We start from the raw sequence: 12,921 nt of genomic DNA on the forward strand, positions 1-12,921 counted from the left end.
TTCCTACAGTGTGTTCCCTACAGCCTCTACATCTCCAAACACTGCCATCGCCAGATTTTACAACTTCAGAGCACCCGCTGTAAGAGCTTCCATGCTGTAATTTGATTCTCCAACTGCAATTGCCTCAATATAAATGGAATAGTGAGGTTGTTTTGGGTTTTTTTTAAGGCTTTTTCACATACAAAATTATTTTGTATCAGGATGTTAAATTGTTTTTAAATATAAACCTAAAATGCCAATTATACTTGTAGTAATTTGTAGTATAAATTCTGTCCCTCAATACCCTTTATCAAGTAAGCAAAACTCTGCAGGCTAAACATTTATGTCTAGTTGTAGCTTCCTATATAAAATAAGTGCTTTCAATTCCCACCTTTTCCATAAAATTTCTTTTAGGGACCGTCGAATATTTTGCCGAATCTGAGAGTTGGGCTGTGACTGGATAGGACCAGCCGATGCTTTGGCTTGACTACTTCCCGATGCGGTGGAAATGGAAGACAGTGAAGGCTTTTTGAGTCCTCCACCCAAGCCGGAAGATGGAGCTGTTTTTTTGGAAACCGAAGAGCCATGAGAGAGAGACGCCTGTTTGGAAGGGACGCTGCCTGATGAAGGCCAAGGTTTCTTGGGAATTACACCTTTGAAACTTCCCGCAGAAGGTTTAAGTGGTTGCTTAGTTAGTGATGTGCCAGAGAAGGACGGGGCCTTCTTCGAAGGAATAGTTTTAGTGAGAGAAGGCGTCTGTTTCTCCATTATAGACGCAACAACTTTCTTCGATGCCGACGTAGGCTCTGCTCTATCTTCGTGCTTTTTCTCTTCCCTTTGAGCTGTTAAAACAAAGAAGAAAATACAATATTAAAGGCTTAACTTTATAACTTCTTATTCATGAAGACTGGTTACCAATCTATAAAGAAAAGTCTGTGAAATGACATCTCCAGAGAATAACTATCGTAGGCAATTTCAACTATTTACTTTCACTAGCCTTTTTAAAAAGTAATTTTAAAAACCAGGCAGAGGTTGACATGATTTCTGTGAAGAAATTTGTCTTTGATCCTTCAGACAGTACTTTGTCTTAGAGGCCAACTGAAGAGTTTCAGAGAGTTCCATTTTGGCTCTAGAAGTTGAAAGTTTTATTCACAATCTCCGTAAGAAAACTTAAAAAAAAAAGGCACCACCTTCAAAGATTCCCGAATGGGATGAGTTTCAAAAACACACTAAACTTTCACACATTAAAGAAAAAAAAAGGCAATACAACCCACATCTTGCATTTTAACAGAAAAATTCCAATAGCAACTTACAGAACCTGTTTATTACAGCCTGTCCATGAATCTGGAACTGCGATATAACTGTAAGTTTAGTATTATTGAAGTTTAAGAAACCCTTTCCCCCAGACTTTTTATTAAAGAGCAAAGAAGACAAGTTACGTAGCACTGAAGTTGCTTAAAAAATTTAAACACATACTCAATATACTTGGTTGCTGGCATTAATATCATACTGATGACGTCGCCATAAACCATTATTAGATCTTCCTATCCAGTTCCTAGCTAAATTATAGAGTAATTAAATATTAATATTGCTGCTCAGGCTGCAACCATCTAATGCCTACCATCCACAAACTATTCTGTTCACACTATTCCATTTCAACAGTTTTTTCCTAATCATAGAGTATTTCCTCTGTCCATCTTCTGGCACCGACAGGAACAATTCAACGCAGCAAAAAAAACCCTCCCCACCCCTCCAACAAAACCCCCATCATTTACCAGACGCTCCAGTCACAGTGGGCTAACACTGGCCCATTTATCCTGACGGGACAAACAAGGAAGGGTTCTGATGGCAACTACCAGAAAACAACTCCAGAAATACAATTGTTTTGATGAGAAAAGCCAAGTTTTCTCTCGAAAAAGCCTTTTCTCTCACAAATCCAGAGATACCCACTGACCAGTTCTCAAGTTAATTTTTAATCTGATGTTTTTAGGCAGGGAAGGTTTGTAGATGAATTAGCCCAGAAGCCCTAGATGCAAAATGCAGGCACTTCCTGGGAAAGATCCAGGAATTTAACTTCCCGTAATTTTACCAAGGACCAAACGGTCCCTTATTCACCTTCCAGAGCTGCCGTAATGAGAGCAGGAATTACTAGGAAAGGTCTAAATTGTCCAGTCTTTCTGTATGAGATGGACAGAAGGAGACAAAGCTCCCATGAAGTCTGTTCAAGAAACCCCACAAACCAGCCCAAGCTCACAATGGAAACTCCCCTCAAATCGGGAATATTTGGACATTTAAGGGACACGGTGTGATTCCTCCCTCTCATTCCAGGAGGAAAAAGCCTTGCAACCTTTCTCCACGCTTCAAGGCCAGGTACCCCCTGAACGCAGCACACGCTTCCAGCAGGAAGACGCTTCTAACCCCAGGTTCTTTAAATGGGTTCTTGCTGCCGGTGGTTTCACCACAAACACAGAAACCAGTGGTTAAGATGAACAAAGAAACGACGCTGGACTTCGACTTCCGTACAGCGAAGTGAAGGGTGTGCGCTGAACTTCTGGAACACGAGAACGCAGAAGATCCAGAAACACCATATATTTATCCACATTTTTTTTCCTAGAAGCATTTTCCAAGTAGACACCTTGAGGAATTTTTCCGAGTGAGACTGAACTTTGAAGTGTAAAACGAAACAGCTGCCGTACCGCATTAAATAATTCAAAAGAATGTGAGGATTTTGCTATAAAGTAGATTAAACTTATTACTCTTCCATTACTCCCAGTTTTCCCTACAGACTGCCCTTGGTTACTACCATGAGCCCGAGCCAGGGAGACCTTCCATGGGACCCAAAATGTCCCTCCCTCTGTCCTCAACCCCCAGCCCCGCTCTCACCCCACTATGGCTCTGTCAGCCCCGGGAGGGAGTGGGGACATGGGGAACTATTGCTGATGGCTTTGGTCTGGTCAAACTGGGGAGCTTAATAGAGGTAAAAAGCCAAATTATTTTGAGTTCCTAGTCCTGCATAGAGACAGCGAACATCCAAAACATGAGCACTGGTAATGCTGCCGGAATTACTCTGTTTCCATTCTCTTTTTCCCGGTATATTGGATGTTCCGCAGAGATCTGGACCTTTCCAGGCGGGCAGGACAGAGGCAGGTTTCTGTGACTCATCATGGAAAGGCAGGAGAGCACAGCCCGGGTTTCAAAACGATGATGGCAAAATTCACTCCTCAGTACTGCCATTTAGTTCTTTTGGTTTAGAGCAGAAGTACAAAATGTAACATTCTAAAGTTGTATTTAATCCTCTCTATGCTACCTTTATAATGATTGGTTCAATTTGGTTAACAAGAACTACAGCGATAAAAATTACAAATAGCACAGCCAAGATGTGTGTCCATCGGATGTTGTGTACGAGAATTACAACCACACCAAACCTAGCTGTTACCAACAGCTCTGCCATACAGGAATACGTACTTGTAAAATAAATAACTAAAAGGTACTAGTACAAAGGGAGACTGAGGTTCCCAGGGTTGAAGGGCAGCAGAACTGTCCGAGAAGAAAGACGCAGAACCATCCTTTATTCTGCAGGGTGACATCAGGACTATTTAGAAAGGTTTCCAAAGTGAGGAACGTAATTCTGTGCTTCTTTAGTCAATAGAAAACATGCAAAAGCTCATCAGCTTCATGAAAGTTTAAGCTTCAAACTACAATTCTACTTTGTACCAATTAAAACCATCTACCTAGAAGTATGTACAAACCTGGTCTGGTGGGAGGTGTCCCTGCCCAGGGAAGGGGGGTTGGAACTAGATGATCTTCATTGAAAGGTCCCTTCCAGCTCCAACCATCCTGTGATTCTATGACTAGAGGAACTGATGGAGTTTGTATGCACTAATCCCGTCACACGTAGGTTATCTGGCCCTTCAGAACATCCACCAACTACTCTATCAGATTTACAGGACGCCTCACTGTTTTTGAAGGACACTGTCAAGTCATATGCCTGTTTTGACAAAGAATCAAGACTACTTAAACGCTATATATGCAAATAACCTGTGATTGCTGTAGATGAACCTCATTTAACAAAAAAAAAAAAAAAATATCTTCTGTTTTGAGTACGAGAAACCAGAATTTTTGTCCCATCACGTGTTGGTTTTTACTGGGCTTAGTGTTGTGCCACGTCACCCAGCTGAACCAACTCACTGTGTCCTCACTGGGGTCTTGAATCCGAGGCAGAGGAGCCCCTGGCGGGGCGGGAGGAAGGAGCAGGGCTGTCTCCTCCGCTGGCAGCTCGCTCTTCCACTGACCTGGCTGCAGCGGGAGCATCCCCCGAGGCTCCCACTGGCTCCTGAGAGGGATGCAACTACAGCAAGGGTGTGCTTGAAGAGTTAACAGAAATATCTGCTCTTTTCAGAGAGCTGTATGGCAACGCGTGTGGAATTGAGCTCCTCAACAGACGCCACAGTCGCTCGGCAAATTGACGAGAGCTATAATGAACAGGTATTCTCTCAGAGCACCAGTTTCAAACCCCTTTGCCCTGCAGTCCATGAACAACTTGAGGAGAAGACTCAAGTCAATGCCTACTATATATACTGGCCACTGTATCTTTTACTGTGACGTTTCCGGTCCTTTTCCTCAGTCGCTTCAGCGCACCTACAATAAATGCCCTTAAACAAATTTAAAATAAAAGGTTAGAGACGACTGCTGAACATCAGCCTAAGAGAATACCAGGGAGCTTCACCACAGACAGGTTAGTGCCAGAATAAGGCATTCAGTGCCTCTTCTATCCGGCACTTTTGAGCACAGAGGTGTACCTCTCTTGGCTTGATGTTAGAAACACTATTTAAAACAAAGCATTAATTCCTATTTTTCCCCATTTTGTCCTGAGCACCATTTATTAGGACAGCAACAGGACTGTTATTGACTGGGGAGAGGCATGGGCTAGAAAGATCAAGAGGTTACAGATGGAGCTGCTGAGTCAGCTCGTTTCCAGAGTGAAACCCAATGAATCCTCTGGCAGAAAGAAGCGCATTCCTTGCAGGGCTTAAGAAATAGCATTACGATGGTACGTTCACTACAGACAGAAGTATAATCTCTCCCAGTAGATGTCGACAGATACAGAACCCCTCCCCTGAGGAAATCCCCCACGACACTAAGCCAAATATTACAGTTTGCAGCCAAAAACAAAACTTCTGTGAGCGGTGGGAGGATGAACTGCCCCAGTATCTGCTGTGAGAGAGGAGCCCGTTGAAAGGCTGATGGTAGCGCAGCCTCCACTTCTGTGCAGCTCGACATCCGCGTTTCAGCATCGTCATGTGGGTGCTGAGGCCCGATTTAAGAGTGATTTTCAGAGTGTAGCGCTGTCTGATTTTGCATGAAGGATTTGGGGGACGCACCCGTATCATAATCCCTCTCCTGCACTGGGAGGCTGTTTTACACCACCAGCACGGAAATTATCCAAAGGAAACTTTGCTCTTCCTCTACCTCTTCAAAATATTTCTGTAGAGCACCCAAGCCTACGCTGGTGCTTCCCCCTTTCCCTCTCCACCCAACCTTTCTTTGCAATAGCAGCTTTACAAACCCACTGCAAAAATACTCCACCTCCACCCCTACTTTCTACTTAAACTATCTCATTTGTGACGGGTTATTTTGCTGGAGACATTATCTGGTTTTCCCAATTTTTAAATACCTGGAAGAAATGCGCTGTTACTTTTGTGTTTTAAAATTATTCAAATCACAAAGATCTTCAGTTTCTTGCTCTAATTGATGCTGAAAGTTTTGAACGCTGCTGTAGACAAACCACCAGCAGTTATGCTTGAAGAGCCCGTTTCGTACTGAGCCTGTAAGACTCAAGGTTTTTACTTTTTCAAATCTTTTCATTAAAAAAAAAAAAAAAAAAAAGCATCACAGCTACTACCAGAGAATCCTAACAAGACTTCAGTGAAAAATGGTTTAGTGAAATGCTCGCAGCCACGCAAGCTGATTGTTTGCTACACAGTACTAATTATGAGAAGTTTCCCTAGAGAATTAAGAATTCGGCATAACGCTGCTATTTGGCATAAGAGCTATTGCCTCTGGGGGCTAACGTTGTCTTGATGTTTCCCTGCGATCTCTTCCATCTACACTAATCCACTTATTTTCCCTCCCTCTCTCCGGGATAAAACTCCTCAAGGAGGTGTGTGGGGAGCACAGGCCGATGGCTGCGTCGTCTCGTCCAGCTGCAGTTGTCCCCGGGGGGAGCAGGAGGCGGGCAGCCCGAGGTGGCGGAGTCGGCTGAAGCACATCTGGGTCTACAGATACTTTTCATGCTTCTCCGTCACTACAGTAGAGAGGTTAAAAATAAAAACAACACAACCCAAACCCCAAACATAACAGAAAACCACAACTAACTTTCAAACGTATGAACAGTATATAAGTTTGTGTGGTACCAACAGTAAAAAAATAAATCTGTAAAACTCCGTAACACAAATAATAAAACCAAAGAGGAGTCGAGCTACTTGTCATCCATCTTTTAAAGTGGATCATTTACGACACTTGAAATGATTTTTATGTCCTTTTCAAAAGGAGCCTAACTTCAAATTAAAGGGAGGAAAATTCACACTGGTGCAGCTTCGCAGTTGTTAAAAAAAGTAACAATACCTGTTAGAAGGTATCCTCCAACCGCCTGCGCAAAGGCTGGCCGGAGCCGAGCAGCTCTCTATTTTGGGAAGAGCTAATCTCTAAAGAAAGGCACCAGCACTGGCTTTTACAATAGCTTAAATATCCACTAGGAATGTGGGTGTGAAACAACCAGCCAGAAGCAGTTAAGTTAGGAATTCACAAAAATCCCAGCCGTTGAGCGTCACTCAAAACCCAGCCCGTGGAGTTGTCCTGGGAAGTTCCCACGGCCCCGCAGCTCCTCCTCGCCCGCTGCAGGTTCTGTCCCGTCCTTCCCGTGCTCCGCAGCTGCCCCGTCCGAGCAGCACCACCGGTGCGGGCAGCCTGTCTGGGACAGGGGAAAAGGACAGTCTCCTGGCTCAGAGAAGATGAAATATCTCCCCCCTGTTTGCCAGTACTGCATTTTCCCCTTTGTAAAATTGTTGAAACAGAGGATGGGCAAGATTTCTCAAATTTAAAACCGGTGTTGTTCCAACAGGTCCCCTGTGCCACTCAACCCCACCACATCCTAAACGGGCTTGGCCGATGCAGCTGCAGTACAACCCCTTTCTGCACGACTCGCGAGAAAAATAACGTTAACAGAGAATTTAAACTACCCCTCCACCCCAACGCAGCAGCTGATACTTTAATCCAGTTGTTCTTCCGAAGCGGAACTTTTTTGATGCATTATTGAACTTAAAAAAACTGAACAAAACACATGGGTGAGGGGGTGCTTTAGATGTCCCTTATGAAGCACTCTACAACGGGAGGTTACTTACCCGTTCCCAGCCGTTCCTCCAGAGCAGCCCGTGCAGAGTCACCCCGCCGGGACGAACGCCTGACATCTCAGAGCCTCACTCACAACCTTCTCCAGGAGGAGCCGGTCCCCTCAGGTGCCACTGAAGCACCCTCTGGTGGCACCAAGCGCTCAGTGCCCGAGGCTGTGAAGGTGCAGTTTGTAACCGCTTCACTTCCAGGGTCATTCAACTGCCGCTTTCCTGAAACCTGCTTTTGCTTGACTTTTGGTCGTTTCCCTCAAACACAGCTTAGCGTTAGTTCTACATCATTCACAAGGCTTGAACTACTCTTAAACAGGTTTCAGTGTTAGTTTTCTCTGTTACCTGCCTATGGAAAATCCTGTCTGCTTCCACTTTCAAGACCGAATCAAACTTTATTTTAGCGTTTCGGAGTTGTGTCTCCTGTTCTGCTGCTTTTCTGTAAAGCCCTCCATCAGTTCTAGTCTGCATCGCAGCAAGAAGCTCGTAATTAAGCTTCCCGTGTGCCAGGCCTTTACGTCTGGGCACACAAAGTAAGTAAAATCTGGCTTTGAAGTTAATTAATTTAGGAAAGGCTGAGACGAGGGCCTTTCTGTGGTGGCGATTTGTCGGCATTCAAGCCAACACTGTAGCTACACTCACGCAAATCTGTGGCTTCGATACTCAAAGCTTTGTTTGTTTTAATCTACATGAAATTATAGTGATTTATCTGATCTACGTTAGACGACTACATCTTCCCATCTACACCGCTCCCAAGTGAAAAACAGGCACTATCTGCCGCCAAAAAACAAGGGCTCCTTATTTTCCAGACCATTTATGGATTGGTCTCGTCACTCCGTGCAGCAACAGGGTCAGGTTCGGGCTCCGAGTTCAGAACAGATCAGATGCAGCGAATCACCAGCACCGAGATGAACAGCAAAACTTGACTCCAAAGTGCAAGAGATCACCTCAAAAACACCCTTTTATTCGGGGACTAGCAGAGGAAGAGCTTTTTCACTGGCTACGCAGTCAAGTAAGCAAGTTCAAAGAACTAAAGTAATATTAGTAAAAGAAAGCAAAACAGCAATAGAGGGTGGTGAGTTGGTTGTTTTTTTTTTTAATCAAACTTTCATCACTTTCAGTGTTGATGACAAGAGATGAACCACCCTCATATTCACAGCGCATCTGTAAATTGTACCGGGTTTCTGACCCCCATCCCCTCCCCTCAGCAACGGCTCCTTATACTGAAGCCACCCATCATGGCAAGAACGCTGGCTTTCTGGGGTCCCAGCACCTGGGGGGGGACTGGAAAGGCAAAATAAGAACCACGCCAGCAGCAGGGACCAGCCTTCCTAACGTAAGAGACACAGCAAAAACCTTCACGTGGCTGAGAGCCACAGGAGAGACGTGACATACCTTGTAGAGCAGAGAAGGGGAGCTCCAGCAGTTCACAGGCAGGAGATAGTAACCGCTCCCCAAGGATCCCACTGCTCCTTTTAATCGGCCGGGTCCCAGGGGATGCTGGCGCCAGCAGCCACCACTGGTCTGGCTCGTGCCACTTCCAGGGGGCTGGTCCCTGTAGCCCCGAGCCAGCACAGCCCCTGCCACCCTCGTGACGCGAGGTCAGCACTGGAGCCTTACACCAGCCACCCTGGGACTATCATCTTCCCAAAGCCAGATCTCCAAGATGAATTTCTCCGAAATTCTAGCACTCATCTTAGAGGTGCTCTGATTACTATTTGGTCTGGCAGGAGCCTTTCTGAAAACTCCTCGAGTTACAAAGGGTCAAGGCCGGACCTACATATACAGGCAGCTGCACGTCCCAGTTGCCAGTAACATAAAAATAAATAATTCTTTTTATTCCCTTGCTACTACTCAATCCTTATTGCCTCTTAGTATGGGTCTACATTGCACAATATAGCACAAAGCAAAGATACCTTTGCTTTCAAGGAGTTCATTCCGATGCCAGAAGTAGTTTGGTTACAACAGTACGGAGCTTGGCACGGGCTGGTCTTTCCTGTGGGGAAGCACTTGCACCAATACAAAGGCATCGAGTTGAACTACAACCAGTCCTTGCAGACAAACATATTCATCACTTAAGAGCAGCTCCTCAAGTTTATGTAAAATATTTTTTAATGGTTAATTTAAACCAGCAGCGGTATATCCACAGACACTGCACTCAAGTGAGGAGTGACAAGCTGGTACAATCTTGCCTGAAGAGAAGCACTAAACTGGCACCAGTCTGTGTGCAGACAAGGCTGTACTTTTTCATTTTCACAACGGTACTTACAGCTTCCTACATCGCTTTTACCTCCTCAGCCAGAACTCCTGTCTCGTGTACCGCATTTCCTCCCTACTCTCTTTATAGTGGTGTATTTTCTTTCTTTCCTGCCTTCAGACTGTTATTATGTAAAGAAAAAAAAAAAAGTGATACATGAAAAAAAATACACAATTATATATGCTATAATCTAAGCAGTTTGGTACACACATCACAGGTTCTGATGATGGGCTCCCAGTATCACTATTTTCCCTTTATAAACTCTCCATATTTTGTTAAGAGGAACAAAGCAGTCCAAGTGCCCTTTGTATCCGAGATCTTTAACTATATAAGCAAACACTGGTCACTCTGTGAGCAGCTCTCGGGTGTAGAGAAGTTCAGCTGTGGAAGAATTGAAGAAAACTGAAAGGGGACAATAAAAGGAAGTTTGTGTCACCAGAGCCAGGGCTCTACAAACCTGGGCTCCCACTTCCAGGAGGTGGCAGCATTGTCTCTCCATAATTCACTGCTGGGAAGCAGGAGAGGTACCACAAACGTTGTGCTTTTCTCTTAATGAAACACCTCCCCTTCAAAGTCCTGCTCATTAACAACTTCTATGAAATACTAGGACCAAATAAGGTATTCTATATCTATAGCTATCTCCTAAGAGATAGCCCTAAACTCATACTATTTATCTGCCTGCAGTTAAGCAAACAGAAGTTCAGTGGCTTAGTGTGACAAAGTGCTTTCTTTACTCAGGAAGTTCTACCCCAAGAGCAATAAGAAACCCATTTAATGCTTAGTTTTTATCTAATAAATCCTCTTCACTCTCCACTGCACTTAGTTACTTTTATCAATAAATGCAGTGAAGAGAATAAGTAGCTTTAGCACCTGAGTTGAGTAAATAATCGCTTCGTGTATTTCTTTTAGGTCTAGCAAGTCAGCTGAACTTCAACAAAGACGTGAAGCCGTGATAGATACTTGGTTTACTTATGACTGGGTAGTTTAGAAACTGGGATACCGCAAACATCTGTCTTCTTTCCCTCCTTTTGGATTCATCTTTTATACATGTTATTAATTAGTGTAAAACGTTAAATATAAAAGCGATCAGCAGAGTCAAATAAGCAGCGGACGCAAACTGCTTTTGTGGCTCCTTCTGGAAAAGCACACATTTATATTACACGTTTAAAGCTTGTCCTCCTCCAGTATAATTAAAAATAATGCTTCCTATTACTGTACAATGTATATATGTCAGTCTGCTATGAAAACTGAATCATTTCAGAAATCATTTTGGGTGGTGCTTCCCCACAAACGCCCAGGTGGTCTTACTAGATAAACAAGAATCTGGTTTGCTTTTGTTATGAATTTTACCTCTCCTTTGTATGACCTAAATATTTATAATTAGCACCGGCTCACAGGATAAATTCTGGATTTCTATCACATCTTGAATCTCTGACCAATGTTTCTAAATCTCAATAATCCATATACTTGCATCAATTTGGAAGCTATGATGACTTTTGAAGTGAGATATGAAAGTTGAACACTGCATATTAAATTAATATCAGTATCAATTTTCCTAACAAAATTAAAAGCAACACTTCTGAAAGGGAACGTGACGCGTACCTACCCTCCTCTTATACGTGCAGTTCTGACTGCAACTTTTAAAAGTACTTGTAGTTAATATTCACTTATCAAAGCAAGGCCAAGGTATTTCCCACTCTAGTTATTAAACGAATAAATAGGATTATTTTCACTGGGAACACCAAGATGTTAGACAGTGTCATTAATCTGGCTCCAGATTTTGGTGTACAAAATTCCCTTCCAAGTACAGCCCTAATTCATCCCCAAAAAAGCTACAGAAAAAAATTAGGAGGTGAAGAAACACAAACTAAGGGGTAACAGAGAAAAAGAAATTGCTGCTCTATATAAATGCGTAACTACTATCCTTTTTTTTTTTTTTTCTAGATGCAAAACAGGCTGGGAGGAGAAAAGGGGGTTTGGTGGCAGGGTTTAGATGCAGATGCACTATATATCCCCAACACCCAGCACCTCTGTGAGAACGGCTGATTTTCTTCTTGCTATTACTTAATAAAACTACTGTCATATGTAACAACCCCAAATCTTGTACCTGACAAGTACAGAATAAGTATATAAAGTAAATCTGTGTCTAAAATATGATACACTGACTGACGGGAAGAGTATTAGAGAGTAATTCTGCTCATCACATTAAGTTTCCTTAATTCCTCACGGGCCTCATGCACTGAGGTGACAAATAAGGGTTTGCAGAACACGGCTTGAAGCTCTGGGAGAACACAGGAGGTACTTTGAAATACGATATATTGAAGAATCCTGTCCTTCCCCCTCCTCTAGGTGACCTTAAGACACCCAGATGTCTGAACTAGTTGATTATGAAAGACATTTAAACGATGTTCAGAAATAACACATTTCTAACCGGTGAGTCACTTTGTTCCACGATTAGTGTCTAAACCAGATTATGTTTTGTTCACTGAAGGGGTTTTTCTTGACAGACTCAGACTTCACGAGTTCTAACTTTTAGATACCCGAAGTGAAGTGAGATGACTCTCACGGATTTCCATCATGCTCTAACTTCTGTTTTGAAGAGCATAACAGATTTGTTAAGTAAATAACATCTTGGAGAATACTCTTAAAGATGAGGCAATAGAGGCTTCTCAGGACGATTACACCTCAAACCCCTCCAAGCAAAAAGCAGGATACATTTTTTTCACAAATACACAAACAATTTACCTGGGAATTTAGTAACGGCACAGAGAGCCCACACATTAGAACAACTCACCTTCGTAATAGCAATCTGAAGTTCTTCCTTGCATTTGATATGAGAGTTCTTCTTCACATGGACTAGGTTGTTTTCGTTATTGTAGTCTGGTATATACACAATATTTTTGAACCAATTTAAGAATTTAGATATAGGAACCCAATTTTCTACTGGAATTTGTTAAATCTGTATAACCTCCAGTGTGGTTAAACTTAAGAATAGCCCCCCCTTTAAAAAAAGCCTAAACTTGTAATTCCTGTCTCCTAGGAAAAAAAAACTTTATCAATAAGGACGTTTTAAGTGATATGGTTACATGGACACTTGCAATTATATTGAGATAGAAAGTGTCATAATTTGGCATGTAAAATAAGCCCTTATAGTTTCAGTTACATCTTTCCTATTTCGTAGTTATGTTTAAAACACTACTGTTTCTGGTAAAAAAGCTAGTTTCTTTAGAAGAAGCTTAAAAAAAAGCAAGTTTATAAAAATACATCTCACTATAAAAGAGGCACAGG

The 12,921-nt window shown here is 42.9% G+C and overlaps 1 protein-coding gene across 1 annotated transcript in view; it reads right to left on the minus strand.

Annotated features, from left to right (window-relative positions):
- Positions 1–12,921, minus strand: part of DIDO1 (death inducer-obliterator 1) — a 55,326-nt gene that overhangs the window by 16,187 nt on the left and 26,218 nt on the right. Inside the window, exon 9 of the mRNA XM_074157755.1 lies at positions 371–821. Within this exon, the coding sequence (XP_074013856.1) occupies positions 371–821 (451 nt within the window). The remainder of the gene's footprint in view (positions 1–370; positions 822–12,921) is intronic.

This window comes from Numenius arquata, chromosome 12 (genome assembly GCF_964106895.1).
Source record: "Numenius arquata chromosome 12, bNumArq3.hap1.1, whole genome shotgun sequence".
NCBI classification, from domain to species: Eukaryota; Metazoa; Chordata; class Aves; order Charadriiformes; family Scolopacidae; genus Numenius; species Numenius arquata.